Here is a 27372-nt window from a genome sequence, read left to right as displayed (position 1 = left end):
GAACAGCTTCTTCCCTGCAACCATCAGCCTATTAAACACCACAGCCTCCAAATAGGCTCTGAACTAAATATACTTGGGGATATTATCGTCGACTTTGCACTATTGTCTATTTATTTGGCTGTTTTGTTTTTTAGAACTTTTTGTTTATTATAGGTTTTACAGAGTTCTATGTTTACATTTCTGTTATGCTGTTGCAAGTAAGAATTTTATTGTTCCATTTCAGGACATATGAAACACTCTTGACTCTTGAATCCTGCAGTGGCTGAGATTTCTCTGAATACCAATTGAGTTGCTGTCAGGGCCAGTACTGTAAGTTTTGGTAACAGAATAGAAATGAGCAGGCATTCAGAGTTTTAAATTAAAATCAGTGAGGGTAAATCTGAGATCACAAAATGGATCTTTGCGTTTCTATCATGTCACAGAAATTCTAAGTAGGCCGACGAGCCATGATCACGGTTGAATGGTGGTGCTGGCTCGAAGGGCCGAATGGCCTACTCCTGCACCTATTGTCTATAGAACTGTACACAGCACTCCAAATGGAGCCTTACCAATGTTGTGTACAGTTGTAAAAAGGTGCTCCAACTCCTGTATTCAGCATTTTGAATGATGAAGTTACATATATTTTAAAAAGTGTTCCACTCACTGCCTGTTTGTTATCCACCAGTCTAAAAAAACAATTTTGCATGATTTGCAATTTTAAGTCAAATTTTTATCCAAGTTGACATTGACCTTTCCGGTTCATCAGCAGTTTTGTTAATCGCCCTTTTAAAGTGGTATTATGTTTAAAAAAAATGTAAAATACATATAATGAGGATCCTGACTCTCCACTTCCATCTAGGGGGGTTGAATTAAAATTAGTTCTACCACTTCTCCAGTTGGCAATCGGACATCAATATTGCAAACTGCCCAACAGCAGCATTAATGTTTCAATGTGCAGGACTCTCCAGGTTATGGATGACCTAACTTATGGAAATCTGACTTGATGCAAGTTCTTCCATACACTTTTGAAGCATTTCTCTAGCTAGTCTTAACAATAATAATAATAATAATATAATAACATAAGGAATAGGAGTAGAATTAGGCCATTCGGCCCATCATGTCTACCGCCATTCAATCATGGCTGATCCATCTCTCCTCCCGAACCCCATTCTCCTGTCATCTCTCCATAACCTCTCACACTTGTACTAATCAAGAATCTATCTATCTCTGCCTTAAAAATAGCCACTGACTTGGCCTCCACAGCCTTCTGTGGCAAAAATATTCCACAGATTCACCACCCTCTGACTAAAGAATATGTTTTGTAGTACATACAGTATAGAATCCATTAATTTAATTATAGGTAGTGTTTCGGTGAATATTAATGAAATGAAAGAATTATAGCAAGTGTATGTAGTGTGACACAATATGGCTTACAATAGCATTTCTAAATGAAGGAGAAATACATTTATGGACAGTTCAAAAAGAATAGAATCCTTGCGTAACCCACAGGCTGCCTGTATTTTTCATCTTTCTTATTTGTAACAAGCTGTCACTAAGAGTCCTGTGCTGCTGCTAATCTGAGGAATTAGCATCCAGATTCATTGCCCTTTCATTCAAAGCTGCTGCCGCTTCTCTTCAATTCAGTCAGGCAGTCAGCTGAATCTTCATTGGCTTTGTGCTGCCTCACGACACCAAGTAATTGATGCTCGGGGTTTTATCTGACGATCACTATCAGAATCTCCAGACCGTTTGGAGATGTAGACTGAGCATATTGTGCTTTAAGCAGTTGGTTTTTTGAAAACCCAAAAAAAACATGCGTGGACATTTCTTTTTTTCTGCTTTCAGGAGAATATTGATTTGACAGGAGATGAGAATGAAGTGCACAATCAAGTGAAGAGCATTAAAGAAGACCCAACATGTATGTGGGACAATTCACCTAGCTGTTACCAAGCAAACCAAAGCCCACAGATTCCTGTCTCCAGCTATTTGAATCATATTATGCTGGATTCCGATGATGATCTGACAGATGGTAAAGTGGAGCATCTGTCTCTTGGGTTACAGTCTGACTGGGCAGTTGACATGGAAGCTCCTGACCTCAAACCTCCTCCTCTTTTAACCATTGAAGTGTTAACTGAAGAGAATTCGTTGCTCCCAGTTTCCAGTAACTTTCCCAATGAAGAACCATTGCCAGAACTGGACTTTGTCGGCCCTGATGAAAGCCAGGATCTTCACACCACTGCAACAAATGGGGACTTCTGTCGAAGATCAAGTGAAATGAGTAGCAGCACTGTTTGCAGTGTGGATTCGGCGACGGACACGAGTATAAATAGTGATGTGGAATCTCTGGAAGCATTTTCACCCGATGGACATATTCCTTGTTCATCACCCAGTAGTGCTGGAGGCCTGTTGGAAGACTATCTTAAAAGCGGCTTTGATGAAACTGATCACATGGTTGATGAACCTGAGGCAGGTTTAAATATGGATATTGATGATATACCACCGCTGATACCTCAGAACTCTGAGGATTTTGAAATGAACACATACCACTATCCTTCCAACATAAATACACCAGAGGTGAAGCCTTGGAAGCAACTTCCAAGACAGAAAGCAATAAATGAAAGTGGATTACATTCTTTACCAATGGAAAGCAGACCATGGCATGATGAACTGGATTTGAATGGGCCTGGAGATCAGATTCTTTCATCAGACAAGTCTGAAAGCCAACCACTGACTTCAAGTGAGGCTAAGGAAGTGATGCCAAACAGCTCAATAGACAAAGAATTGTTGCAAAGTTTTCGTTATTTTATGGGAGTGCCAGTTCAACACTTGTTTGTTAAGCGGCGCAGGAAAGAAAATAGGCACAAGGTAAGATATGCATAATTTTTTTAATGGCCACTAATGGTTGAAGGCTGAAATAAAATATAACACTCATGGATCTATACATTTGAGGTATCATCTCGCGTGGTCCTTTACATGGAGATGTAAGAATATTTTCAAAAAGAGGTTCGTATCCAGGCTGTTTCACCATGAATTTCTGCCTTGTGAGGTCTGACCCTATTTAAATATTTGCATGAAACTTACGGTGAGATCTGTCCTCTTAATGTGCCTGGTTTAATCATGTTAAGTGTAACATAATCAAATCTGTCTAAGCATTTTCATTTCTTTAAATTTAAGTTTCTTCACTTTTATTACCAAGCTTTTTGACCCATTCCAACAGGCAAGAAAAGTTACTGGTGATGTTTGTGACTTGGGGGACTGGCCTGGATTTTATGTTATGTTCAAACTCAATTAAGAATCAGCAGTTTCATCACCAATAGTTTGGATGTTAATGTTGGCTGATCAACTCTATTTCAGAACAACACTTTGGTGCAAATGATTCTCTCCTTTAACCTCTGATTAGGTCTTGTGTTTTGAATGACCTCTGGTTTATATGACATTGAATAAGGTGTGTGGAATAATTAAGTACGGAACAACAATAGAGACAGATATCTCTTCAATTGCAGGAGATGTAACACCTGTCCCTTTACATCCCCCCTCGACTCCATCCAAGGAACCGAAACAGTCTTTTCAGGTGTGGCAGAGGTTCACTTGCACCTCCTCCAACCTCATCTACTGTAGCCGCTGTTCCAGGTATCAACTTCTGTACATCGGCGAGACCAAGTGCAGGTTCGGCGATCGTTTCGCTGAACACCTCCGCTCAGTCCACCTTAACCTACCTGATCTCCTGGTTGCTCAGCACTTTAACTCCCCCTCCCATTCCCAATCTAACCTTTCTGTCCTAGGCCTCCTCCATGGTCAGTGTGAGGCCCAGCGCAAATTGGAAGAACAGCACCTCATATTTCGCTCGGATAGCTTACAGCAGCGTTTTGAACATTGACTTCTCTAACTTCAAATAGCCCTTGCTTTCAATAGACAATAGGTGCAGGAGGAGGCCATTCGGCCTTTCGAGCCAGCACCGCCATTCAATGTGATCATGGCTGATCATTCTCAATCAGTACCCCGTTCCTGCCTTCTCCCCATACCTCCTGACTCCTCTATCCTTAAGAGCTCTATCCAGCTCTCTCTTGAATGCATTCAGAGAATTGGCCTCCACTGCCTTCTGAGGCAGAGAATTCCAGATTCACAACTCTCTGACTGAAAAAGTTCTTCCTCATCTCAGTTCTAAATGACCTACCCCTTATTCTTTAACTGTGGCCCCTTGTTCTGGACTCCCCCAACATTGGGAACATGTTTCCTGCCTCTAACGTGTCCAACCCCTTAATAATCTTATAAGTTTCGATAAGATCTCCTCTCATCCTTCTAAATTCCAGTGTATACAAGCCTAGTCGCTCCAGTCTTTCAACATATGATAATCCCGCCATTCCGGGAATTAACCTAGTAAACCTACGCTGCACGCCCTCAATAGCAAGAATATCCTTCTTAAATTTGGAGACCAAAACTGCACACAGTACTCCAGGTGCGGTCTCACTATGGCCCTGTACAACTGCAGAAGGACCTCTTTGCTCCTATACTCAACTCCTCTTGTTATGAAGGCCAACATTCCATTGGCTTTCTTCACTGCCTACTGTACCTGCATGCTTCCTTTCAGTGACTGATGCACTAGGACACCCAGATCTCATTGTACGTCCCCTGTTCCTAACTTGACACCATTCAGATAATACTCTGCTTTCCTATTCTTACCACCAAAGTGGATAACCTCACACTTATCCACATTAAACTGCATCTGCCATGCATCCGCCCACTCACACAACCTGTCCAAGTCACCCTGCAACCTCATAGCATCTTCCTCACAGTTCACACTAACATCCAGCTTTGTATCATCGGCAAATTTGCTAATGGCACTTTTAATCCCTTCATCCAAGTCATTAATGTATATTGTAAATAGCTGTGGTCCCAGCACCGAGTCTTGCGGTACCCCACTAATTACTGCCTGCCATTCTGAAAGGGATCCATTTATCCCCACTCTTTGCTTTCTGTCTGTCAACCAATTTTCTATCCATGTCAGTACCCTACCTCCAATACCATGTGCTCTAATTTTGCCCACTAATCTCCTATCTCCTTTCCCTCTCTCTCCATCCCCTCCCCCTTCCCAGTTCACCCACCAGTCTTACTGTCTCTGACTACATTCTATCTCTGTCCCGCCCACTCCCCTGACATCAGTCTGAAGAAGGTTCTCGACCCGAAACGTCACCCATTCCTCTCCAGAGATGCTGCCTGTCCCGCTGAGTTACTCCAGCATTTTGTGTCTACCTTCGATTTAAATCAGCAACTGCAGTTCTTTCCTACATATCTCTTGAGCTGAAGCTAGGCTGGAAATAAATGCGCTGTTCTCAAAATCAAAATCGGTCTTGAAAACGTGCCTCAGGATCCTTGCAGGCTATCTCTGCACAGACAAGCAACATCACACTTTGCCCCTCACTGCTGCCATTGCAGAAGAACCAAAAAGTTCCGCCAATTAAGTAGGCAACCCTCCACATTCAGAACTTTTGCATGTATACCTGGAATGAGCATTTGGTTGCATTGCAGTGCCTCAATATTGCGCAGGCATTCATAAAGGGCACAGAGCCCATGTAGATGCATTCCTACCCACTATCCTGTGCAATCCTGCCTCTACACACAACTCTTTAGAAGCCTGTGCAGAATCTTCACCCAGCTATCAGGAAAGCTTCACCAGTTCCCTTCCATCAATGTTGCTGACACTCATTCCCTGCGAACTCTCCCCCGGATGCTGTCTCTTTTGTGGTAAAAGTCGTTTTAAAGCTACATACTTCCAGTGGTTTGCGCTGTAGGGAGAGGTGGAGAAGTTATTTGGTCCCATCTTTTTTTGTAAAATGTCTAGGTTTTTAAAAAATTGATTTCTGAAGTGATGAACCATTTCACTCCTGAAGTGATTAAACGAGGAACCATTGCAGAATTGTTGCAGAATTTCTTAAGGTATTTCCTTCCAGTTAATTTTGAGGTGGAACCTGTTGAAAGCACCCGAGGGTGACTGGAATCCCAGATTGGGTTCCCCCTAATTTAGATTTGTTTTGCAGAGACTTGTACAGTACTCTGCGTATAACTGTGGTATAACTATAGGAGAGTTAGTTAGTTTGGTTTATTGTCATGTGTACCGAAGTACAGTGAAAGGCTTTTTTGTTGTGTGCTGTCCAGTCAGCAAAAATACTGCCTATGATTATAATCAAGCTGTCCACAATGTACTGATACAGGATAAAGGGAATAATATTTAGTGCAAGATAAAGTCCAGTAAAGTCCGATAAAAGATAGTCCGAGGGTCTCCAAAGAGGTAGACGGCAGGTCAGGAGCGCTTTCTAGTTAGTGATAGGATGGTTAGACGGTAGAGTAAGTTGGAGACTCTGGTAAGTCGTTTGCCTGCAGGTCTCAATGGCCATGATAGGCCCTTCATCCCACCGAGTCTATGCTGACCACCAATCACCCCACTGCTAATCACCCGTTCACACTACTTTTGTTATCCCACTTTCTCATTCACTCCCTGCACATTAGGGGCAATTTAGAGGGGTCAATTAGTCTACAAAGCCACATGTCTTTGGAACGTGGGAGAAAACAGGGGCACTGGAGGAAACCCATGCAATCACAGGGAGAAAGTGAAAACTCCACACAGACAACACCCAAGGTCAGAATCGAACCCGGGTGTCTGACGGTGTGAGGCAGCAGCTCTACCATCTGCGTCACTGTGCCGCTCTCTAGTTCTTATGTTCAGGAGCAGCATGAATCATGCGGTTGAAAGTTTCACTGGAAATGAATCTCAGGCATTTCCAGTGATGTTACTTGGGTGAGGCAGGAAGCAGTACTGGGCACAGAAAAATCTTACATCAAAAATACCGTGTGGTATGAGTGACTGCGTTAACTCCCCAAGAAAGGTGAGCAAAATTGGGTAATGCAAAGTTCACATGATTTTCATCTTTGTTTTGTTCTGCTGTTGCATACATAAATTCTAGGCGTATAGATTTTAAGTAAGAACATTGTTTTATTTAATATCTCTAATGAACATTTTCTCAATATTTCCTGCAGCTGTGGCATCCGTTTCAGGTACGTTGCATTGATACTTCTAAATGATATCCTCTTGATGATAGAAACTGTGATAGTGAATGATTAAAGTGTTTTTGAATTCTGATGAGGTACCTTCTCTATTGGGTCTTGTACCTTTCGTGAATTAATTTTACTGTGGTTCAAGCTTGTATTTGTTTTCTTATTTTTTTACCGTTTGGTTCATCTCTTCATTTTCTTTTATCTCCTGGCTTTGTGTCCGCTTTGCCTTTCCTCGGAACAAATTCCTTGCAGCCTCTCATGGTTTTTGTACTTTTCCCATCCCTTGGCATAATATAAGAGGGAAGCTACAAATAAACCCACAAATGGAATCTTGTCCATGCAAAAGTAAATATCCTATTTCCTCAAAGTAGCCAATTGCCCACTTGAATGTTTCTGAGCGTTGCCAATAAGTGGAGCTGACCATACTAACTACAGGCAAATAGTGCTACTGCCGACCTTTTGACAAGATATTAGTTTTATTGCTTAGAAGAGTGTGGAGAGTGCTTAACACTTAGTCCTACATTTATCAGTGTTTTTGTCTCATTATTTGTAGGTAATCAGGGAATGTGCTACAGATTCTGTAGTGTCAAAAACTGCAAACTAAAAGATCTTTAAAGATTTACTCCATTTTAACTTTGTAGTGGTCTTTGCAAAACCGGAGTTTGCAATTTGCATGTAATATATACATCAAAGCCTTACCGTGTAAGACAGTTTGGATTACCAAATAAACAACAACAATATAAGATTAGCTTGTCTTTTCACACGAGTTACAACACGCTGTGTTCTCATTCTCACAAGGTTTGCCTATAGCAGGCACCTCATGTACTTCAAATAGACACACAATAGTAACTCAGCAGGTGAGGCAGCATTTCTGGAGAAAATGACGTTTCAGGTCAGGACCTTTTTCAGACCCTCTTTGGAGTCTGAGGAGAGTTCCGATCCGATACATCACCTATCCATTTTCTCCAGAGATGCTGCCTGACCCGCTGAGGTGGGTAGTGTAAAGAGACGACAATAACTTGTAAGTGAGAAGAGATAGGAATGTTATACAGTAAAACGTTAAAAATCTGCCATATAAATGTTTGAAAATTCCACAGGTTCAGCGTCTGGTTCTGCAGGGCTCCCTTTGAACTCACCAGGGCCCCATTTCCTGCACTCATTAAGTTTACCAGGCTCACAAGAAAGTCTTTTGTACATCTAATAAAATGTGAAATAAAGTGGAGTGGTGGTATTAATATAAGTAATATGCAATAGCCCAGAAAATTTCCCAATCCAGCACCACCACCCTAACGGTGGCAGATATGTGAGTGTTTGCAGTATTTACATTTAATTTCCCAGTCCAATTGCCAATTCTCAGAGGTTATTTCCTTATTTACTTCAAGAAGTTCTTACAAATTTTAGCTGATCCTGAGTTAGTTGGGGGGGTTGTAAACAAATTTTAGCTGGGGTACCATCCCAATCTGATGCTTTCTCCATATGACCACCATTCTAATGTGACAGAATTATAAACCAGGTTCTGTTTGAGAATGGAGGCTGCCAAGCTAAGGCCCATTCTTACCCTCTCTCGGTTTCAACCAAGATGGCCCAGAGGGTATAGGAGCTCTGGCTGATGTGCATTTCTAACTGGAGACTTATCAAGCACTCCTGGTGAGATCAACTAACTCAGTATTGACTGAGACGAGCAATCTTTCTCATCCACATGAACCTCCTGGCCTTTTCAACCTTGTCTGTACAACCATCTTAGTCAGGACAAAGCACAAACCAGTAGATAAATGTTTCAAATTGTTTTACACTAACTTGGCGACCAACATGCTTTTCACAATGCATTAGTTCATTGTTTTTCTCCCTTCCCATCAGATGAACCAAAATTCTCAATCATCAGCAGCTTCCCGAAATATATCAAAGAAACCAGAGCTGATCTTTCAAAGACAGTGCAGTATGATAAACAGCACCATTGATGAAAACTTTTCACAAGGGACCCTTCAGTTTCTGATGGATTTTGTATCCCCTCAACATTATCCACCTCAGAAGGTAGTGGAATATATAATCAAGAAGATACTACTGAGCAACGAACCCCCCAGCACTATTATGTTTACTTACATGACCCTAATGAAGATCCAACAGTATGTAACGGTTTGTTTTTCATTAACCCAGTAAATGAACGTTCATGCAGTTTCAAATGATGTAATGAATATGATTAATGTTAATTTGTCTGTTGACTCATTGTAGAAAGTATTATTCTGTCACTTTTGGACAGGTGTCCAGAATAGTTTAAGTATTGACGATTCACTAATAATATTGTATGCTTTGACCCTGTTGGAAGCTACTGGAAAAGGTACCAATCTTGAATCCTGTATTCTTTAGAGTTTAGAAAAATGAGAAGCGATCTTATTGAAACTTGGAAAATTCTAGATGTTTCTCTTGGTTGAGGCATCTGCCACTAAGGGTCACAATGTCATAATCAGAGGTAGGCCATTTAAGATTGAGGTGAAGAGAAATTTCCTCAGATGGTAAATCTGTAGTCCAGAGCATAGGAAAAGCTCCGTCATTGAGTTCATTTACAACAAAGATAAATAGATCTGTTAAGTCATGTGGGATCCATATTGAGTTGGTAAATTGGGTCCATAATTGGTTTGGTCATAAATGACAGAGTAAACTTGGATGAAACTAGGCGGGCTGATTAGCAAGTTTGCAGATGACACAAAAATTGATGGGAGTTGTGGAAAGTGGGGAATGCTTCAAGGCAGGATATGAATCAGTTGGAAATTTGAGAGGAGAAATGGCAGATGGGGTTTTATCCAGGCAAGCGTGGAGTGTTGCATTTTTGGGGGTCAAATGCAAGAAGAAGCTATACAGTAAATGACAGGACTCCTGGGAGCATTGATGCACAGAGGAATCTTGGGGAGCAAGTTCATAGAAACAACAGCAACATACGTGGACAGGGTAATAAAGGAGGTGTACGGGCAAGCTTGGTTTCATTGGTCATGGCATTGAGTATAAATGTTGGGAAGTCACGTTGCAGCCGTATAAATCTTTGGTTAGGCCACATTTACAGTATTATGTGCAATTCTGGTCACCGGGATGTTGCCTGGAATGGCGTATATCAACTGTAAGGAGAAATTGCACAAAGTGTGGGAGGTGCCTGGAGTACATTACCATGGGGATGTGGAGGTACGACGGCAATTTTTAAATGGCATTTAGACATATACATGAATAGGCAGAGGATGATATATATCCCTCATTGCATATCCATGTGCCTATGTAAAAGCCATTTAAAGAGCGGCAGCATGGTGGGGCAGTGGACGAGTTGCTGTCTTGCAGTGCCAGAGACCCAGGTTTGATCCTGTCTACAGGTGCTGTCTGTACGGAGTTTGTATGTTCTCCCCGTGACCATGTGGGTTTTCCCTGGGTGCTCCAGTTTCCTCCCACACTCCAAATACGCACAGGTTTGTACGTTAATTGGCTCCGGTAAAAATTGTAAATTGACCCCAGTGCATAGTGTGTGCTGGGGTAATGGGGATCGCTGGTCAGTGTAGACTCGGTGGGCCAAAGGGCCTGTTTCCGTGCTGTATCTCTGTACTAAACTAATCAAAACATTACTATCATATCAGCTTCCACTACCACCCCTGGTCGTGCGTTCCAGGTAGCTACCACTCTCTGTGTAAAAATCGTGCCCCACGCATCTCATTTAAACTTACTCTCTCTGACCTTAAAGCTGTGCCCTCTAGTCTTTGACATTTTCACTCCAGGAAATGGGTTCAGGCTGTCTACCCTATCTATGGGCATCTCATAATTGCATATATTTTCGTCAAGTCTCCCTTCACCTCCGATGTTAGGCTTTAAACAATTGATTAATGGATGGTTTTATAAAATAAGATCCAGTAAATATTTCATTATATTTAAATAGGCTACATCCTGCAAATATTTACACAGTACAGTGGGACTGGGAACTTCTGGCTTACCATATGGAGGACAAGGTAAATCTGGTATTGCGTTTTGAAAAAGTTAATAATCATGTCAATTTTAAATGTATTAGCAAAATGCAGTTTAGCAACTTTTTGATCTGTTTTACATTTTTTTACACACTTCATACATCGTTCACTCATCACATATTCTGATAATCAGCGGTGCCATTAGTTCTCAAATTGCTGCAAAGGTAGAAGCTAAGATATATCTATCTTGAATAATAGTGGAACCTCTGGTGTTGTAAGTATTATCTGTATTTGACACCCTTTGTCTCCTGTTCATCCCTAGCCATGTCCACCCATCTGCCAAAACTCCCTCACCTGTATCCAACCATCACTTGCTTTGTCCAACTTCCACCTCTTTTCCAGCTTTCCTCTCCCCCCACCCCCCCACCCACCCACACACTTTAAACGCTACACTTTGTAACAGAGATGTGTTCTGAAATGTCCTACGGTGGCCTCTATCATATTTGCTTCCATCACCACCCCTGGTACCGTGATCCAGGTAGCTACCACTTTCGGTGTAAAAATTTTGCCCCGCACATCTCCTTTAAACTTACTCCATCTGACCTTAAATCTAAGCTTTCTAGTTTTTGACATTTTCACCCCAGGAAAAAGTTCAGACTGTCTACCCTATCTATGCCACTTATCATTTTATATATTTCCATCAAACTCCATTGTTATGCTTTAAACAATTGATTAATGGATGGTTTTATTAAAGATCCAGTAAATATTTCATTATATTTAAATAGGCTACATCCAGCAAAAATCCACACATTACAGTGGGACTGGGAAACCAGGAAAGCTGCCTTATAACTAGAATTAAGCACGCAAAACTAATGCAGAAAATTTAAATTCAAAACACTGTTGGGAAAAGCATACCATTCTAGCCTCATTATTTTGTATTTCATGAGAATTCTTGTATTTTATTGTACAATTTTACTAGCTTCAAAGTTATTGATTGTTATAGGCCAAAAGAATGTCAGCAGTTTTTATTCTGACTCTTAAGTGACGACAAGGATGATTATTATCATTTAATAACTGAATTCTAAGTATGACAAATTGCTTTGGATTACAAGTTGAAATGTTCATTAAGCTTCCAATTTGAAGCCAGAATGTCACTGAAAATACCAAAGATGTGCAGGTTTGTAGGTTAATTGACATCTGTAAATTGCCCCTCGTGTGTAAGATGCGAAACTGGGATAACATAGACCTAGTGTACAGGATGAGAGAGGATCTTATAGAAACACATAAAATTATCAAAGGACTGGACAAGCTAGATGCAGGAAAAATGTTCCCAATGTTGGGGGAGTCCAGAACCACAGGCCACAGTCTAAGAATAAAGGGGAGGCCATTTAAAACTGAGATGAGAAAAAACTTTTTCACCCAGAGAGTTGTGATTTTGTGGAATTCTCTGCCACAGAAGGCAGTGGAGGCCAATTCACTGGATGAATTTAAAAGAGAGTTAGATAGAGTTCTTGGGGCTAGCGGAATCAAGGGGTATGGGGAGAAGGCAGGCACGGGTTACTGATTGTGGATGATCAGCCATGATCACAGTGAATGCGGTGCTGGCTCAAAGGGCCGAATGGCCTCTTCCTGCACCTATTTTCTATGCTCGATATGCCGAAGGGCCTGTTTCCATGCTGTATCTCTAAAAAAAACCTATGGTCTGTGCCTCCGCAACCACACTACAGAACTCTACAATGGACAGCGGGCCACTGACATTTTCCAACTGAATCCTTTTGAAAATGTACCCATTTGGAAGCTGCAACACGAGTAGCTTATTTCATGTATTTTTATTCTGTTTTTTTCATAAAGTTGCCTGATGGACAGTGTTTTGAGAATGAAAGGGATATTGCAGACATTAAATTTCTGATTACTATCAAGGAGTCAGCCATAAATCGACTTATCAAATGTTCTTAGTTACAATACAGAGGTAACGAACAGTGCATCACACAATTTTAGAGTCAGTGAACAAAAATAAATGCATTTTTAACTTTGTCCTTATCTAATCCTGTGTGTCTGTGTATTTCAAGGATCCTCATAGGAACAATTCTCTGGCCAAGGGTAGTCGACTGTTATTCCTACAGTATGTTGTTCAGACACTTGAGGATGATTTTCAGCTGAAACATGATGTGCCCCAGCAATCCATAGCCAAGACTGTTCTGTCCTGTGATGAAAAATTTTGGAATGTAAGGTATTGAGATCTTAACCTCTTTAAATCTCCAATTTACCATTTGAGTAACAGGAGACCGACCATTTTGTAATTTGTTGAGAGGCAAGTATTATTAAGTTAATTGATAGATCTATTAACAAGTGCTAAAATGTGTGACATAGTAGCATCTGCACATTATATTTTGTTCCCAAAATTTGGCTTTAGTAATATCAGTAGAACCTCCAAAGAAATCACAGTATCCCAAAGGTGCAGAAAAGTGATAAACACTTAGTTTGAAAAGCAAATATCTAAAGATATTGGAAATCATGAAAAAATAAACATTGAAAATACTCAACAAGTCAGGTAGCATCTGCGGAGAACAAAATGGAGTCAATGTTTGAGTCAATGATCTTTCAGTAAAACTAACCTTATCTCAGTTTTTAAACACATTTTACTTTACCCAATACACTTGTCTTTAGTTAGACACAAAAAGCTGGAGTAACTCAGCGGGACAGGCAGCATCTGGGTGCTGGGACCGCAGCTATTTACAATATACATTAATGACTTAGATGAAGGGATTAAAAGTAACATTAGCAAATTTGCAGATGACACAAAGCTGGGTGGCAGTGTGAACTGTGAGGAGGATGCTATGAGAATGCAGGGTGACTTGGACAGGTTGAGTGAGTGGGCAGATGCATGGCAGATGCAGTTTAATGTGGATAAATGTGAGGTTATCCACTTTGGTGGTGAGAACAGGAAGGCAGATTATTATCTGAATGGTGTCAAGTTAGGAAATGGGGAAGTACAATGAGATCTGGGTGTCCTTGTTCATCAGTTACTTAAAATTAGCATGCAGGTACACCAGGCAGTGAAAAAAGCTAATGGCATGTTGGCCTTTATGACAAGAGGAGTTGAGTATAGGAGCAAAGAGGTCCTTCTGCAGTTGTACAGGGCCCTAGTGAGACCACACCTGGAGTATTGTGTGCAGTTTTGGTCTCCAAATCTGAGGAAGGACATTCTTGCTATTGAGGGAGTGCAGTGTAGGTTCACTAGGTTAATTCCCGGAATGGCGGGACTGTCGTATGTTGAAAGACTGGAGCGACTGGGCTTGTATACACTGGAATTTAGGATGAGAGGGGCTCTTATTGAAACATAAAACATTATTAAGGTATTGGACACGTTAGAGGCAGGAAACATGTTCCCAATGTTGGGGGAGTCCAGAACCAGGGGCCACAGTTTATGAATAAGGGGTAAGCCATTTAGAATGGAGATGAGGAAAAACTTTTTCACTCAGAGTTGTAAATCTGTGGAATTCTCTGCCTCAGAAGGCAGTGGAGGCCAATTCTCTGGATGCTTTCAAGAGAGAGCTAGATAGAGCTCTTAAAGATAGCGGAGTCAGGGGGAATGGGGAGAAGGCAGGAACGGGGTACTGATTGTGAATGATCAGCCATGATCACATTGAATGGCGGTGCTGGCTCGAAGGGCCGAATGGCCTCCTCCTGCGCCTATTGTCTATCTCTGGAGAAAAGGAATGGGTGATGTTTCGGGTCGATTGACCCTTCTTCAGACCCAAAATGTCACCCATTCCTTTTCTTTGGAGATGCTGCCTGTCCTGCTGAATTACTCCAGCTTTTTGTGTCTATCCTCAGTTTAAACCAGCATCTGCAGTTCCTTCCTACACACTTGCCTTTGTAGGTTTTCACCTTGTCTTTTCTTTTAGGTAGGAAAGGTTAACCAGAAAGCCTGAACATCCATATTAGGTTGCAGTCATGCTTCGATTAGCCAATGTTATTTTAAGAGTCCTTGGCGGCAGCACGGTGGAGTAGCAGTAAAGCAACTGCCTTACATCGCCGGAGACCCGGGATCCATCCTAACTATGGGTGCTTGTTTGTACAGAGCTTGTATGTTCTCCCCGTGACCTGCGTGGGTTTTCTGAGATCTTTGGTTTCCTCCTACACTCCAAAGACATAGGATAATTGGCTTGGTGTAAATGTAAAATTGCCCCTAGTGTGTGTCGGGTAGTGTTTATATGAGGGGATCACTGGTTGGTGAGGAATCAGTGGACCAAAGGGCCTGTTTCCGCGCTGTATCTCCAAACTAAACTAAACTAGACTAATAATCGGGAGAAGGTGCATTGTTTTCTACCCTCACAATTAAAAATATTGCACTGAGTTTAAAATAAAAAGGTTTACTATTTAAAAAATAGGCTACAACATTGTCATTAAAACCCAACTAATCCACTCTTATTTTTTATCAAACAAAATTGATCTATGTGACTCCAGCTCGCACATCGTAACTATCCAGTAAAGAAAATCGCAGTTGTAAAGAAACATTTAAAAGTAACTACAATAAATCCTGAAACCGAGTTTTAAAAATCCACGGTGATAGCCTTCCAGAACCAGAGGGCACAGCCTCAGAATAAAAGGACTTACCTTTAGAAAGAAGCTGAAGAGGAATTTCCGATCGGTGGAATTCATTGCCACAGATGGCTGTGGAGGCCAAGTCATTGGGTATTTTTAAGGCGGAGATTGACAGATTCTTGATTAATAAGGGTGTCAAGGGTTGTGGGGAGAAGGCAGGAGAATGGGGTTGAGGGAAATATGGATCAGCCATGATTGAATGGTGGCATAGACTTGATGATCCAAATGACCTAATTCTGCTCCTATGACATGCAAAATATTATTCAACAAATATTGCCATCAACATGGATAATGAAGAAAATTAATGATATTTCTAGAGGATAGCACAGAATGATTCTGTCTATTATCTTAGTGGGACCTTTGCATTTGTTCAGGTAATCTAAGCTATGCAGTTAGCAATGAAATAAAATGGAGCCCTCTCTTTAAAAATGGGAGCCTGTGATGATTTTACTCGAGAAAGAAAATAAGTCACCTGAAGCATTCGGCATCTGATCTCAGACATTTTCTTGCAAAGTTCGTATTCATTTTTTTCACTCAACAAATAAATATCAATAAACTAAATAAATCAGCAGAAGAGTCTTGACTCAAAACATTGTCGGTCTACTTCCCTCCATAGACGTTGCCTGACCTGCTGAGAAGTTTGTTTTTTACTCAAGATTCCAATAATTGCAGTCTCATGTATCTCCAAATTAAAATACTGTTCTTTTTTGTTCCAGGAGTGTCATTAGGTGGCTTATTGATACTATCTGCAAGGACACTGAAGAAATACAAGAGAGAACCGGTCCCACGTCATCAGCAAGTAATAACCTTCTGGCAGTGGATTCTTGGAATCCAAGGTGAATTAACAAAGGATAGATTAAAAATTAAGAAAAAAATATTTATATGCCCATAGTACTGAGCATGCACCTTTGTGATAGGCATAAGCAGATAATTTTAGACAGCTGTAGTGACTTAGTCAGCAGGTGAGACATGGAGCAAAATGCTGAAAAAAGGTGGGAAAAGCAGTGGGAAAAGGAACTGGAGAAAGTCACCACTAAGAAATATTATGGTGATGGGCAAAGGGAGTTGGGTTGGGTAGTTCTTAATTCTAGTAGCTATCTTAGAGCGTGCAATATTCCGGCAATAAATTAGGTGTTTTTTTGTTGAAGTGTTTTGCATTGCACCACTTTATTTGCAGGCTATAATGGGCAGTGATTTATTGTTTAGTTTGTCTACACTGAAACACTAAGAATATTTGCAGGATCCCTGCCACTGATTCGATGCAGAATCATGCAGATTTTAGTAATGCCTGTTCTACTACAACCAACTGAGAGGCAATTCACAGTTTTTTCAGGTTTGCATCTTGATTTTCTGATCCCCTTTAAAGCAACCTCTAGATATAACGTAGTGAAAAGTGGAGATTAATTTGTAAAGCCTTTTCACTTCTGATTCTTATAATTTGAATTATGGGAAGAATCATGCTCTATTACTTTCATATTAAATGTTCATATGTAATTTGCAATTCTCTGCTATTTATATTATCAACATTACTTGAATCATTAAATGAACCCTGTATATTTGATGTAATACCTTAAATGTAAATGTGTGGGAATCATCTGCACTTTTACATTGGTATTACAATTTATATGTGTGAGATCCATTTAATCGTTACATTTTTTGGAATTTAAAAGAAATATTCAATAGAACCTGCGGCTCAAATAAACTCTCAGTAATCAGCACCATGACTTTTTGATAGCAGTTTGAAGCAGAAGCCATTATGCAATAAAAGGACACAAAGTGCTGGAGTAACTCAGCAGGTCAGGCAGCATCTCTGAAGAACATAGATTATGTGACCTTTTGGTTCAGACCCTTCCTCAAGTGTACCCAAAACATTACCTATCCAGCATCTGCAATTCCGTGTGTCTCCGTTATGCATGAATGTTATTTAGTTTAGTTTAGAGATACAGCGCAGAAACAGGCCCTTCGGCTCACTGAGTCTGCGCCGACCACCAATCCCCGTACACTAACGCTATCCTACATACTGGGGACAATTTACAATTTTACTCAAGCCAATTAACATACAAACCTGTACGTCTTTGGAGTGTGAGAGGAAACCGGAGCACCCCAAGAAAACCCACCTGTTCAAGGGGAGAATGTAATTTTTCTCCGTACAGATAACACCCATGGTCAGGATCGAGCCCAGGTCTCTGGCGCTGTAAGACAGGAACTCTACCGGTGTGCCACTCACTGTCTCACCCCTTTTAAGTAGTAAAAAATAAGAGATATTAAGAGTTTTTATTAAGAGATATTATGAAAATAAATTTGCCAGGCCGAAATTCCGTCCTATATCTAATGAATGTTGTCGCTTGCACTGCTTTATTTTGCAGAGTTATTTGCCTCTTTCAGAAGATGCTTACCTTGGCTGTAGAAGTTGACAGATCCCCAACCTGTAGCTCAAATAAAATTGCAGAGGCAATATTTCAATACTTCATTTATATTTCTAAACGATCACAAAGGTAAACAGAGAAACTTGTTTATTAATTCACATTTTGGAATGATATAAACTGTGTATCCCATATCTGTTGACTGTAAATTATTTTTTTTCTAAAACCTTGAAGATTAACAGTGTTAAGAAGTATGGAGAGCCAACTGCTGCGCTGCAAGTTACTAGAATTTTTCTTTCACCATTACACTGAGAAACAAAATTCTCTGCCAATGTCATTGGGAAAAGTACTACATTTCCTTAAATATGCTAAATTTCCCTTAGAAGCTGATGTAAGTACACTTTCTTTCTTCACTTTTTAGGTATGTGATATTTTAGTCTCCCTTGTGTTATCATTATTTCTTTTTTTATATTTTGAGTTAGTCTTTTAAGCTACATTCTTACTTTGTATAAGCATTTTATGTATTCAATACAATTTTTAAACTAGTAGTGTGTACTGTTTTACTACTTAAAAGCCTTCATTTTTTTTAAATTATGCTTATGAGGCTTGGTCTTTATTGGTTATTTTGGTATTCATTTTTGATGAGCAATTAAAGCTTGTTTGGAAAACCTAACCTCTCCACATTGGATGGGACAGAAATAGTTTATGTGGGAGCCGAATATTTGCAAAGGCACATATGTTCATAAAATTCATAGCATGTGGACTCCATTGGGAGTAAATGAAACATCATCACCCTTGGATTTGAGAGAAATAACTAGGAGTATTTTCCAAATAGTGAGAAACTAGGAATTGCAGAGGTGTAAACATGTACAAAAACATGTACTAGTCATTACAATCCAATAACAAACCAGAAAATGCTGGAATCACATGGGTCAGGCAACATCCGTGTCGATGTATCCTAAGTCTACCGATGTACATTAGATCTGCTGACTGCTCAAGTGCAAAATATTTTCAAGAGTTAATGTTTCAGATTAAAGAACGTCATCAGATCTGGGAATGAAAATGCAAGATAGTTATAGGTTGCTGTCATGTTGGGGGCGGCATGGATAGGATAAAGGGAAGAAGATCTCTGATATAGTGAGGTCAGCATTGGAGGGAGATACAGTTTTGTGGTTGGTGTGTTAATAAGTTAGAGACAGAGCACAAAAAAAGAAAATAGAGGAATGCCCAAAAATTAGAACATGGAGAAAGATTGAAGCAATATTTCCAGTACTGCCCACTTCTCATCTAGTAGTATCTGAAGTTATTGAATTTCAGTACTAAGTGTGGATGGCTGGAATGTGCAAAGTTAGAAAATAAGGCTTTCTTTCCCGTTGTAGGATTCAATGGACAGGTACAAAAAAACAATCAGAAAGGTTCACAATATTTGTCTTTATGTTCAAAATAACTCCTTATTTATGCTAAATTTCCCTTTGAACCTGATACAACTAATCTTTCCTATCATAATACAAAATACCAAGAGGAAAAATGAATGTTTGTCACAAACATGACTTTGTGGCAATCTCACTTTGTTGTCTAGTTTGACATTACAGTAAACACTAAAGCCCATATTCAACTGAAGCAAAAACCTCAGTGCTGGAGGAACTCCGTGGGTCAGGTAGTATCTGTGGAAGAAAATGGACAGACAGAGTTTTGGGCAGACTGAGCACATTGGTTTTTGGTCAAGGTTCCCGCATCTGCAATCTCGTACGTCTCCATCTGAAGCAAGATGGCCCAGATAACATGAAAGTGGAGGGGTACATACAGATTCATGAATGTAGAGCTAAAAGGGCTGAATGTGAGGACAGATGTATAAACATATTTGTTCCCTTGATTATAGGAGATTGCAAGATAATCTATTTTAGATGCAAGATTTTATTGGTGAGATGTTGCCAAACTAATTCTTGTCATGATGAAATGAACTTATTAACACTGATGAAATTAGTTGGACACAAAGAGCAGTAGCGATTGTAAACTCCCTTTCTCCATGAGAGGAATAGATTGGTTGGATGCACAGAGTCTTTTGCCCAGAGTAGGGGAATCGAGAACCAGAGGACATTGGTTTAAGATGGAGGGGAAAAGATTTAATAGGAACCTAAGGGGTAACTTTTTCACGCAAAGGTTGTGGGTGTATGGAACAAGCAGCCACAGGAGGTAGTTGAGGCAGGGACTATTGCAACGTTTAAGAAACATTACATGGATAGGACAGGTACATGGATAGGACAGGTTTGTAGGGATAAACAGGGTAAATAGGTCAAACGCAGGCAGGTGGGACTAGTGTAGATGGGACATGTTGGTCAGTGTGGGCAAGTTGAGTCGAAGGGCCTGATTCCACGCTGTATGACTCCAAAAGGGAGGGGATTCTGTGACATTGGAGATTTCAGGATAGATTTTCTATTAAGTAAGGGTATCATAGGAATGCAGAAAAATGGGATCAATTGACTAGTCTAATTAAATGCAAAAGAAAAACCTGGGGTCCAAATATGGAAAAAAGGTTTAAGAATCTACAAGTGAAAGGTAACTATAAAGCATATGTTACGTATTTACCATTAATGTTCATTTTCACAGGAGCATCATTCAAGAAAATGGCAATACTGGGATGAACCTGTCCATCTTCTCTGTTTACTGCTTCTGAGTTATCAAGAGGTGACAAAGCGTAAGTCAAGAAAATAGCTTTCCTTCTGATAGTGTCTAATTTGACGGTAATATTAACACTAAAACCCATGTCCAAGATCCTGAGGGGCAGCACGTTAGCACAGTTGGTGGTACTACTGCATCATAGTTCCAGGTTAGATCTTGACATAGAAACATAGAAAATAGGTACATGAGTAGGCCATAGGTCAATATGATCATGGCTGATCGTCTAAAATCAGTTTACCGTTCTGGCTTTTTCACCATATCCCTCGATTCCCTTAGCCCTAAAAGCTAAATCTAACTCTTTAGTTTAGTTTAGGGATATTGCGCAGAAACAGGCCCTTTCGGCCCACCGGGTCCACACCGACCAGCGATCCCCGCACATTAACACTATCCTATATCCACTAGGGGCAATTTTTACATTTACCAAGCCGATTAACCTACAAACCTGTACGATTTTGGAGTGTGGGAGGAAACCGAAGATCCCGGAAAAAACCCACGCACGTCTCGGGGAGAACGTACAAACTCCGTACAGACAGCACCCGTAGTTGGGATCGAACCCGGGTCTCCGGCGCTGCATTCACTGTAAGGCAACAACTCTACCGCTGCGCCCTTGACTCTCGCTTGACTTTGGGTGCTGTCTGTTTTGATTTTGCACTTTCACCCAGTGACCACATAAGTTTCCTCTCAAATCCCTATGATGTACTGGTAAATTAACTGTCCATTCTAAATTTCCCCTTGGTGCAAGTCAATAGCAAAAGGACTCAAATGTGTGAGAGAGAATCAGTTGCATGAATGCTGAGAAATAGACAGGTGGAATATGACAAATGGGACTGCTCCTCACTAACTGTGATCAGCTTGATGGACCAAATGGCCTCGGTTGAATACATGTAGGATAGTATAAGGCAAGGATGTTAAATCTCTAGCTTCCTCTTACAAAATGTCAATTCAAAGTAGCAATTTTATCATCCAAAACTCAAATCCAAAACCAGGTACTCAATCTATGAACAAGTCTTCAGTCAGTTACTTTGTGCATTGAACGTTACAGTGCTAAAGGGGCGGCAAAGGAAACTCTAGAGGTTTAGTTATTATTTTCCCATTGCCCTGCTCGATGACATCTGAGTTTAAAGGAATATGGAATGTTGATTGTGCTTTGAATAATTTCAGATTGCAGTAAGTACATTAGATTCCTCAAGTCCTCATTTCAAGTCTATATTTTGGACATATTTGGGGCATTGATAAAGTGAATAACCACAATCGTTTCCCCAGGGGAGTCAAAAGCCTTCGGGTATGGGTTTAAAATGCGAAGGGGGATATTTAAAAGGAGTCTCAGGGGTAGCTTTCTCACACAGCCAGCAATGCAAATATGGAACGAGCTCAAGTTAAAGGTGTTATCCACTTTGGCGGCAAGAACAGGAAAGCAGAGTATTACCTGAATGGTGACCGATTGGGAGAAGGGGAGATGCAACGTGACCTGGGTGTCATGGTGCAGCAGGCAGTGAAGAAAGCGAATGGTATGTTGGCATTCATAGCAAGAGGATTTGAGTTTAGGAGCAGGGAGGTTCTGCTGCAGTTGTACAGGGCCTTGGTGAGACCGCACCTGAAGTATTGGGTGCAGTTTTGGTCTCCTAACCTGAGGAAAGACGTTCTTGCCTTAGATGGAGTACAGAGGTTCACCAGATTGATCCCTGGGATGGCGGGACTTTCATATGAGGAAAGACTGGATAGACTGGGCTTGTACTCGCTGGAATTTAGAAGACTGAGGGGGGATCTTATAGAAACATATAAAATTCTTAAGGGGTTGGAGAGGCTAGATGCGGGAAGATTGTTCCCGATGTGGGGGAGTCCAGAACCAGGGGTCACAGCTTAAGGATAAGGGGGAAGTCTTTTAGGACCGAGATGAGAAAACATTTCTTCACACAGAGAGTGGTGAGTCTGTGGAATTCTCTGCCACAGAAGGTAGTTGAGGCCAGTTCATTGGCTATAGTTAAGAGGGAGTTAGATGTGGCCCTTTTTGCTAAAGGGGTTAGGGGGTATGGAGAGAAGGCAGGTACAGGCTACTGAGCTGGATGATCAGCCATGATCATATTGAATGGCGGTGCAGGCTCGAAGGGCCGAATGGCCTACTCCTGCACCTATTTTCTATGTTTCTATGTGTTTAATTGTCATATGCAATGAAACAATGACATTCTTACTTGCTGCAGCTTAACAGGCACATTAAATGCAACAACACAACAAATAAATATGTAATAAAGTTGCCAGAGGAAGTGGCAGAGGCAGGTACAATTACAACATTTAAGATACTTGAACAGATATATGGATAGGCACAGTTTACAGGAATATGTTAGGAAGGAACTGCTGATGCTTGTTTAAACCAAAGATAGACACAAAATGCCGGAGTGACTCTGGCAGCATCTCGGAAGAGAAAGAATGGGTGAAGTTTCGGGTCGAGGCCCTTCAGACTAGGGTCAGGGGAAAGGTAAATAAGAGATATGGACGGTGATGTAGAGAGATATAGAACAAATGGATGAAAGATATGCAAAATAGTAATGATAATAAAGGAAACAGGCCTTTGTTAGCTTTTTGCTAGATGAGAATGAAAAGCTGGCGTGACTTGGGTGGGGGAGAGATGGAGAGGGAATGTAGGAGTTATTTGAAGTTAGAGAAATCAATAATCATACCACTGGGCTGTAAGCTGCGCAAGCAGATTTATGAGATGCTGTTCCTCTAATTTCCGTTTAGCCTCACTGACAATGGAGGAGGCCAAGGGTAGAAAAGGCAGTGTGGGAATGGGAAGGGGAATTTAAGTGTTTGGCAAGATCAGGTAGGTCCAGACGGACTGAGCGAAGGTGTTCAGCAAAACGAACCCCCAGTCTACATTTGGTCTTGCCAATGTATAAGGGTCAACATCTTGAACAACGATCTTGATCTTATATTTTGCTTAGGCAGCTTACAACCCAGTGGTATCAATATTGACTTCTCTAACTTCAAGTAACCTCTGCATTCTCCCTCTCCCCCTCGCTCCCCCACCCATGTCACACCAGCTTCTCGTTCTCACCTAGCAAACAGCTAACAATGGCCTGTTTCCTTTATCATCGTTACTTTTTTGCATATCTTTTTCATTTGTTCTATATCTCTACATCACTATCTATATCTCATTTCCCTTTCCCCTGACTCTCGTCTGAAGAAGAGTCTCGACCCAAAACGTCATCCATTCCTTCTCTCCAGATATACTGCCCGTCCCGCTGAGTTACTCCAGCATTTTGTTTCTATCTTTGGAGGAATCTGGGCCAGGTGCATATATGTAGGACTATTTCAGTTAGCCAACTTGATGGGCAGGGACAGCTTGGGCCAAAGGGCCTATTTCCTTGATGTATAGCTCAATGGCACTATTTCCATTTTGAAAAGATACTAAATGGCAATAAGAAGCTAGGATAAATTAACATCTGACGGTATGTGTTTTTAATTGTTATGTGTCTTGAGCATCTATCTGATAAAGTGTTTCTGTAATATATCTTGAATGGGTTTGTCAGGTTACCTGAGGCTTTCAATCACAGAACGGGTGAAATATGTTCTCGCTGACACACCTCCTGTGCTCACAAAACACGATGTCATCACTAAGGAAGAAGTTCTGACAGATATGGAGGAATTCTACAATCGAGTGTTGAGTGATTTGGGACGATCATTGAATCCGCAATTAGAAGAACAGATCAATCTGTTAAAGGAACTGCTTCTATGTGCAGCAACTGGAACATAACGTTTTAAAATTGTTTTGAAAAGGTCATTTTTATATATAATATAAATTGTTACCCTTTCAACAAACTATCACTCTCAGCACAAAATGATGCACTGGAATTTTAGAGTATTGTTGGATCTCAATTCTTTAACTTATTTTCGAAGGGTGGCAACATGCTGTCACCTAATATTAGACAATTGTAATTTTGTTATTTTTACTTTGAACTGTATTTCTAATTCAGGCACAAAAAGATGTGATCAATTGCAGATTTGCTTTGTTTTGGAGGTTTTTCTGTCTGCATTCTAAGATCTGGGATACATACAAAATATTATGATGCTCCAATGCATTGTGTTTGTGTGATTCCCTCAGTCTAAACACACAAATTCAGGGTTAATCTGAGTTCAAAGAGTGATGTTTATTATATATCATGGCACTTTCTGGTGCTTTGAATTTAAAGTTTTCTGCTTGACTCAAATGGAAATCTTTTCTATACTTTTTGTAAAGAATGTACTTCATTTAAAGTTTGAGACAGTTAAAAGTGTATGCCTGCTGCTTATATATTGTCTGATTTTACGAATTCAGAAATGATTTATTCCTGTGCTCATGTTCTAAAATTAACTTTTGTGAGATATGTCATCAAGTTTATATAAATTTGTATTCAGTGGAATATTCATTATCCAACAGAATTTTATGCAACACCAAGCCTTGGCAGGAAACACCAACCTCTTTTGCATTGATATGTTCCTCATTTGGGGGGATTCTCCTAATTTGAGTCAAATAATTGCAGAAATTTGTTTATATTCAAGCAATTGTATTTGAATATTGATGTAGTGAAAAGCAAAATATGGAGAACATTATTTATTCATCCACCAATTTCCTGGGAAGGTGAAACCCTAAATTTGGCAGATAATGAAGATTCTCCTGTTGGATAACATTGCACTATAATATTTTTGTGTTAGCTGATCCTAACCAAATTAAAAACTTCTTTACGATTCATTGAAATCACTACCAAAATTCTGAATAATGTATTTCTCTTGTTTTTTTAATGTAATAAAATATACTTGCTAATAATGTAAGATTGTGTATTTTAGAAGACTATACATTGTCAGTAGCATGTACTGGTCTTTGACAGTTTCACAAATCACTTGAAATGCTACAGATAATAATCCAGATATTAAATGTAGAGTGAGCTTGTTTGCTCGGGGTGATGATTGATTCGAACCTTGGGTCTGATTGTCACTGATGCTCGTTTGGTATTACTGAAGAATAACTCTTGGTTGAGGGACTCATCCAGGTATCGTTTGGAGCACCAGAAACGGAGGGGCAACTAGCGGGAGCTTTTTATCTGAACTTTGGACCATCATGTTGATTTTGTGCCCTGTCTGATTTTTATTTACCAAATTCAGCTCAATTACAGTTTTAGTTATGTAAAGGCAATTGTCAGGCAGATATTATCAATTAAACAGAAAGCATGATCACTGATATAGCTCAATGTAATTTACCACAAATTAGTGATTAAAACATCTCCAAACTAGGTCTTAAATGAGATAGCCTCTTCTAACTTTGTCCAATTGGCTACAAAGGATGCACTACATTAATGAAAGGATACGTTAGGCTTGCAGGTATACACTGCCTTTCTAACAAGGTACCAGGCAGGCTATCTCAAACAGTACTTACTGGATTTTAAAAAATTTAACCATCCCCTTGCCTGATATCACAAAAAGCTGGAGTAACTCAGCGGGTCAGGCAGCATCTCAGGAGAGAAGGAACGGGTGACGTTTGGGGTCGAGACCCTTCTTCAGACTGATGTCAGGGGAGGGGGTGGGACAAAGAAAGGATGTAGTTGGAGACAGGAAGACAGTGGGAGAACTGGGAAGGAGGGGAAAGAGGAGATATCTAAAGTTAAAGTCAATGTTCATACTGCTGGGCTGTAAGCTGCCCAAGGGAAATATGAGTCCTCCAATTTGCTGTGGGCCTCACTATGACAATGGAGGAGGCCCATGACACAAAGGTCAGACTGGGAGGGGGAGTAGAAATGCTCAGCCGGAGATCAGGTTGGTTAAGGAGGACTGAGCAAAGGTGTTGAGCGAAATGATCGCCAGGCCTGCATTTGGCCTCCCCAATGTAGAGAAGTTGACATCTGGAACAGCAGATACAATAGATGAGGTTGGAGAAGGTGCAGGTGAACCTCTGCCTCACCTGGAAAGACTTTCGGTCCTTGGATGGAGTCGAGGGGGAGGTAAAGGGACAGGTGTTGCATCTCCTGCGGTTGCAGGGGAAAGTACCTGGGGAGGGTTGGTTTGGGTGGGAAGGGACGAATGGACCAGGGAGTTACGGAGGGAATGTTCTCTGCGGAAAGCAGAAAGGGGAGGACATGGGAAGATGTGGCCAGTGGGACCCCGTTGGAGATGACGGAAATGTTGGAGGCTAATTTGTTGTATACGCTGGCTGATGGGGTGGAAGGTAAGGACAAGGGGGACTCTATCCTTGTTACGAAAGGGGAGAGGGGGAGCAAGAGCGGAGCTGTGGGATACAGAGGCCCTAGTGAGAGCCTCATCTATAATGGAAGAGGGGAAGCCCCGTTTCCTAAGGAATGAGGACATCTCTGATGCCCTAGTCTGAAACACCTCATCCTGGGCGCAGATAGAGACAGAGACAGAGGAATTATGAGTAGGGGATAGACTTTACTGGAGACAGGGTGGGAAGAAATGTAGCTGTGGGAGGGAGTAGGTTTGTGATACCTTTCTTTTGTACCAGGATCTGCAGTTATTTTCCTACACAACTATCCCCTTACCTGAAGTCGATGAACCATTTTTGCAGAAAAAATAGGAGAATGCAATTCAAACAGCAGTCATACATTCTTCTGACTCAGTAAAATATAATTCTTCATTTTTGGCAGTTATTTTCCTACACAACTATCCCCTTACCTGAAGTCGTTGAACCATTTTTGCAGAAAAAACAATTGATATTGAAAATCTGTATTAAAAACAAAAATATTGGAAATATTCAGGTCAAGCAGTATCCATGCACT

General features: G+C 40.7%; 1 protein-coding gene across 3 annotated transcripts in view; it reads left to right on the top strand.

Annotated features, from left to right (window-relative positions):
* simc1 (SUMO interacting motifs containing 1) overlaps positions 1-25400 on the top strand; it is a 39803-nt gene extending 14403 nt beyond the window's left edge. The window contains exons 2-11 of one of the 3 annotated variants that reach the window (XM_078411546.1): positions 1825-2844; positions 7012-7029; positions 8887-9152; positions 10937-11006; positions 13031-13191; positions 16286-16405; positions 17936-18064; positions 18167-18323; positions 20540-20627; positions 24139-25400. In XM_078411546.1, the coding sequence (XP_078267672.1) occupies positions 1825-2844; positions 7012-7029; positions 8887-9152; positions 10937-11006; positions 13031-13191; positions 16286-16405; positions 17936-18064; positions 18167-18323; positions 20540-20627; positions 24139-24362 (2253 nt within the window). In that variant the 3' untranslated portion in view covers positions 24363-25400. Of the gene's footprint in view, positions 1-1824; positions 2845-7011; positions 7030-8886; positions 9153-10936; positions 11007-13030; positions 13192-16285; positions 16406-17935; positions 18065-18166; positions 18324-20539; positions 20628-21013; positions 21175-24138 lie in introns of those variants that run through there. The other 2 variants (XM_078411548.1, XM_078411547.1) reach the window with 2 other exon arrangements.
* Positions 25401-27372: the final 1972 nt, after the last annotated feature.

This window comes from Rhinoraja longicauda, chromosome 14, assembly GCF_053455715.1.
Source record: "Rhinoraja longicauda isolate Sanriku21f chromosome 14, sRhiLon1.1, whole genome shotgun sequence".
NCBI lineage: Eukaryota > Metazoa > Chordata > Chondrichthyes > Rajiformes > Arhynchobatidae > Rhinoraja > Rhinoraja longicauda.
Note: the sequence above shows the minus strand (reverse complement) of the source record. Positions and strands in the feature narration are given on the sequence as shown.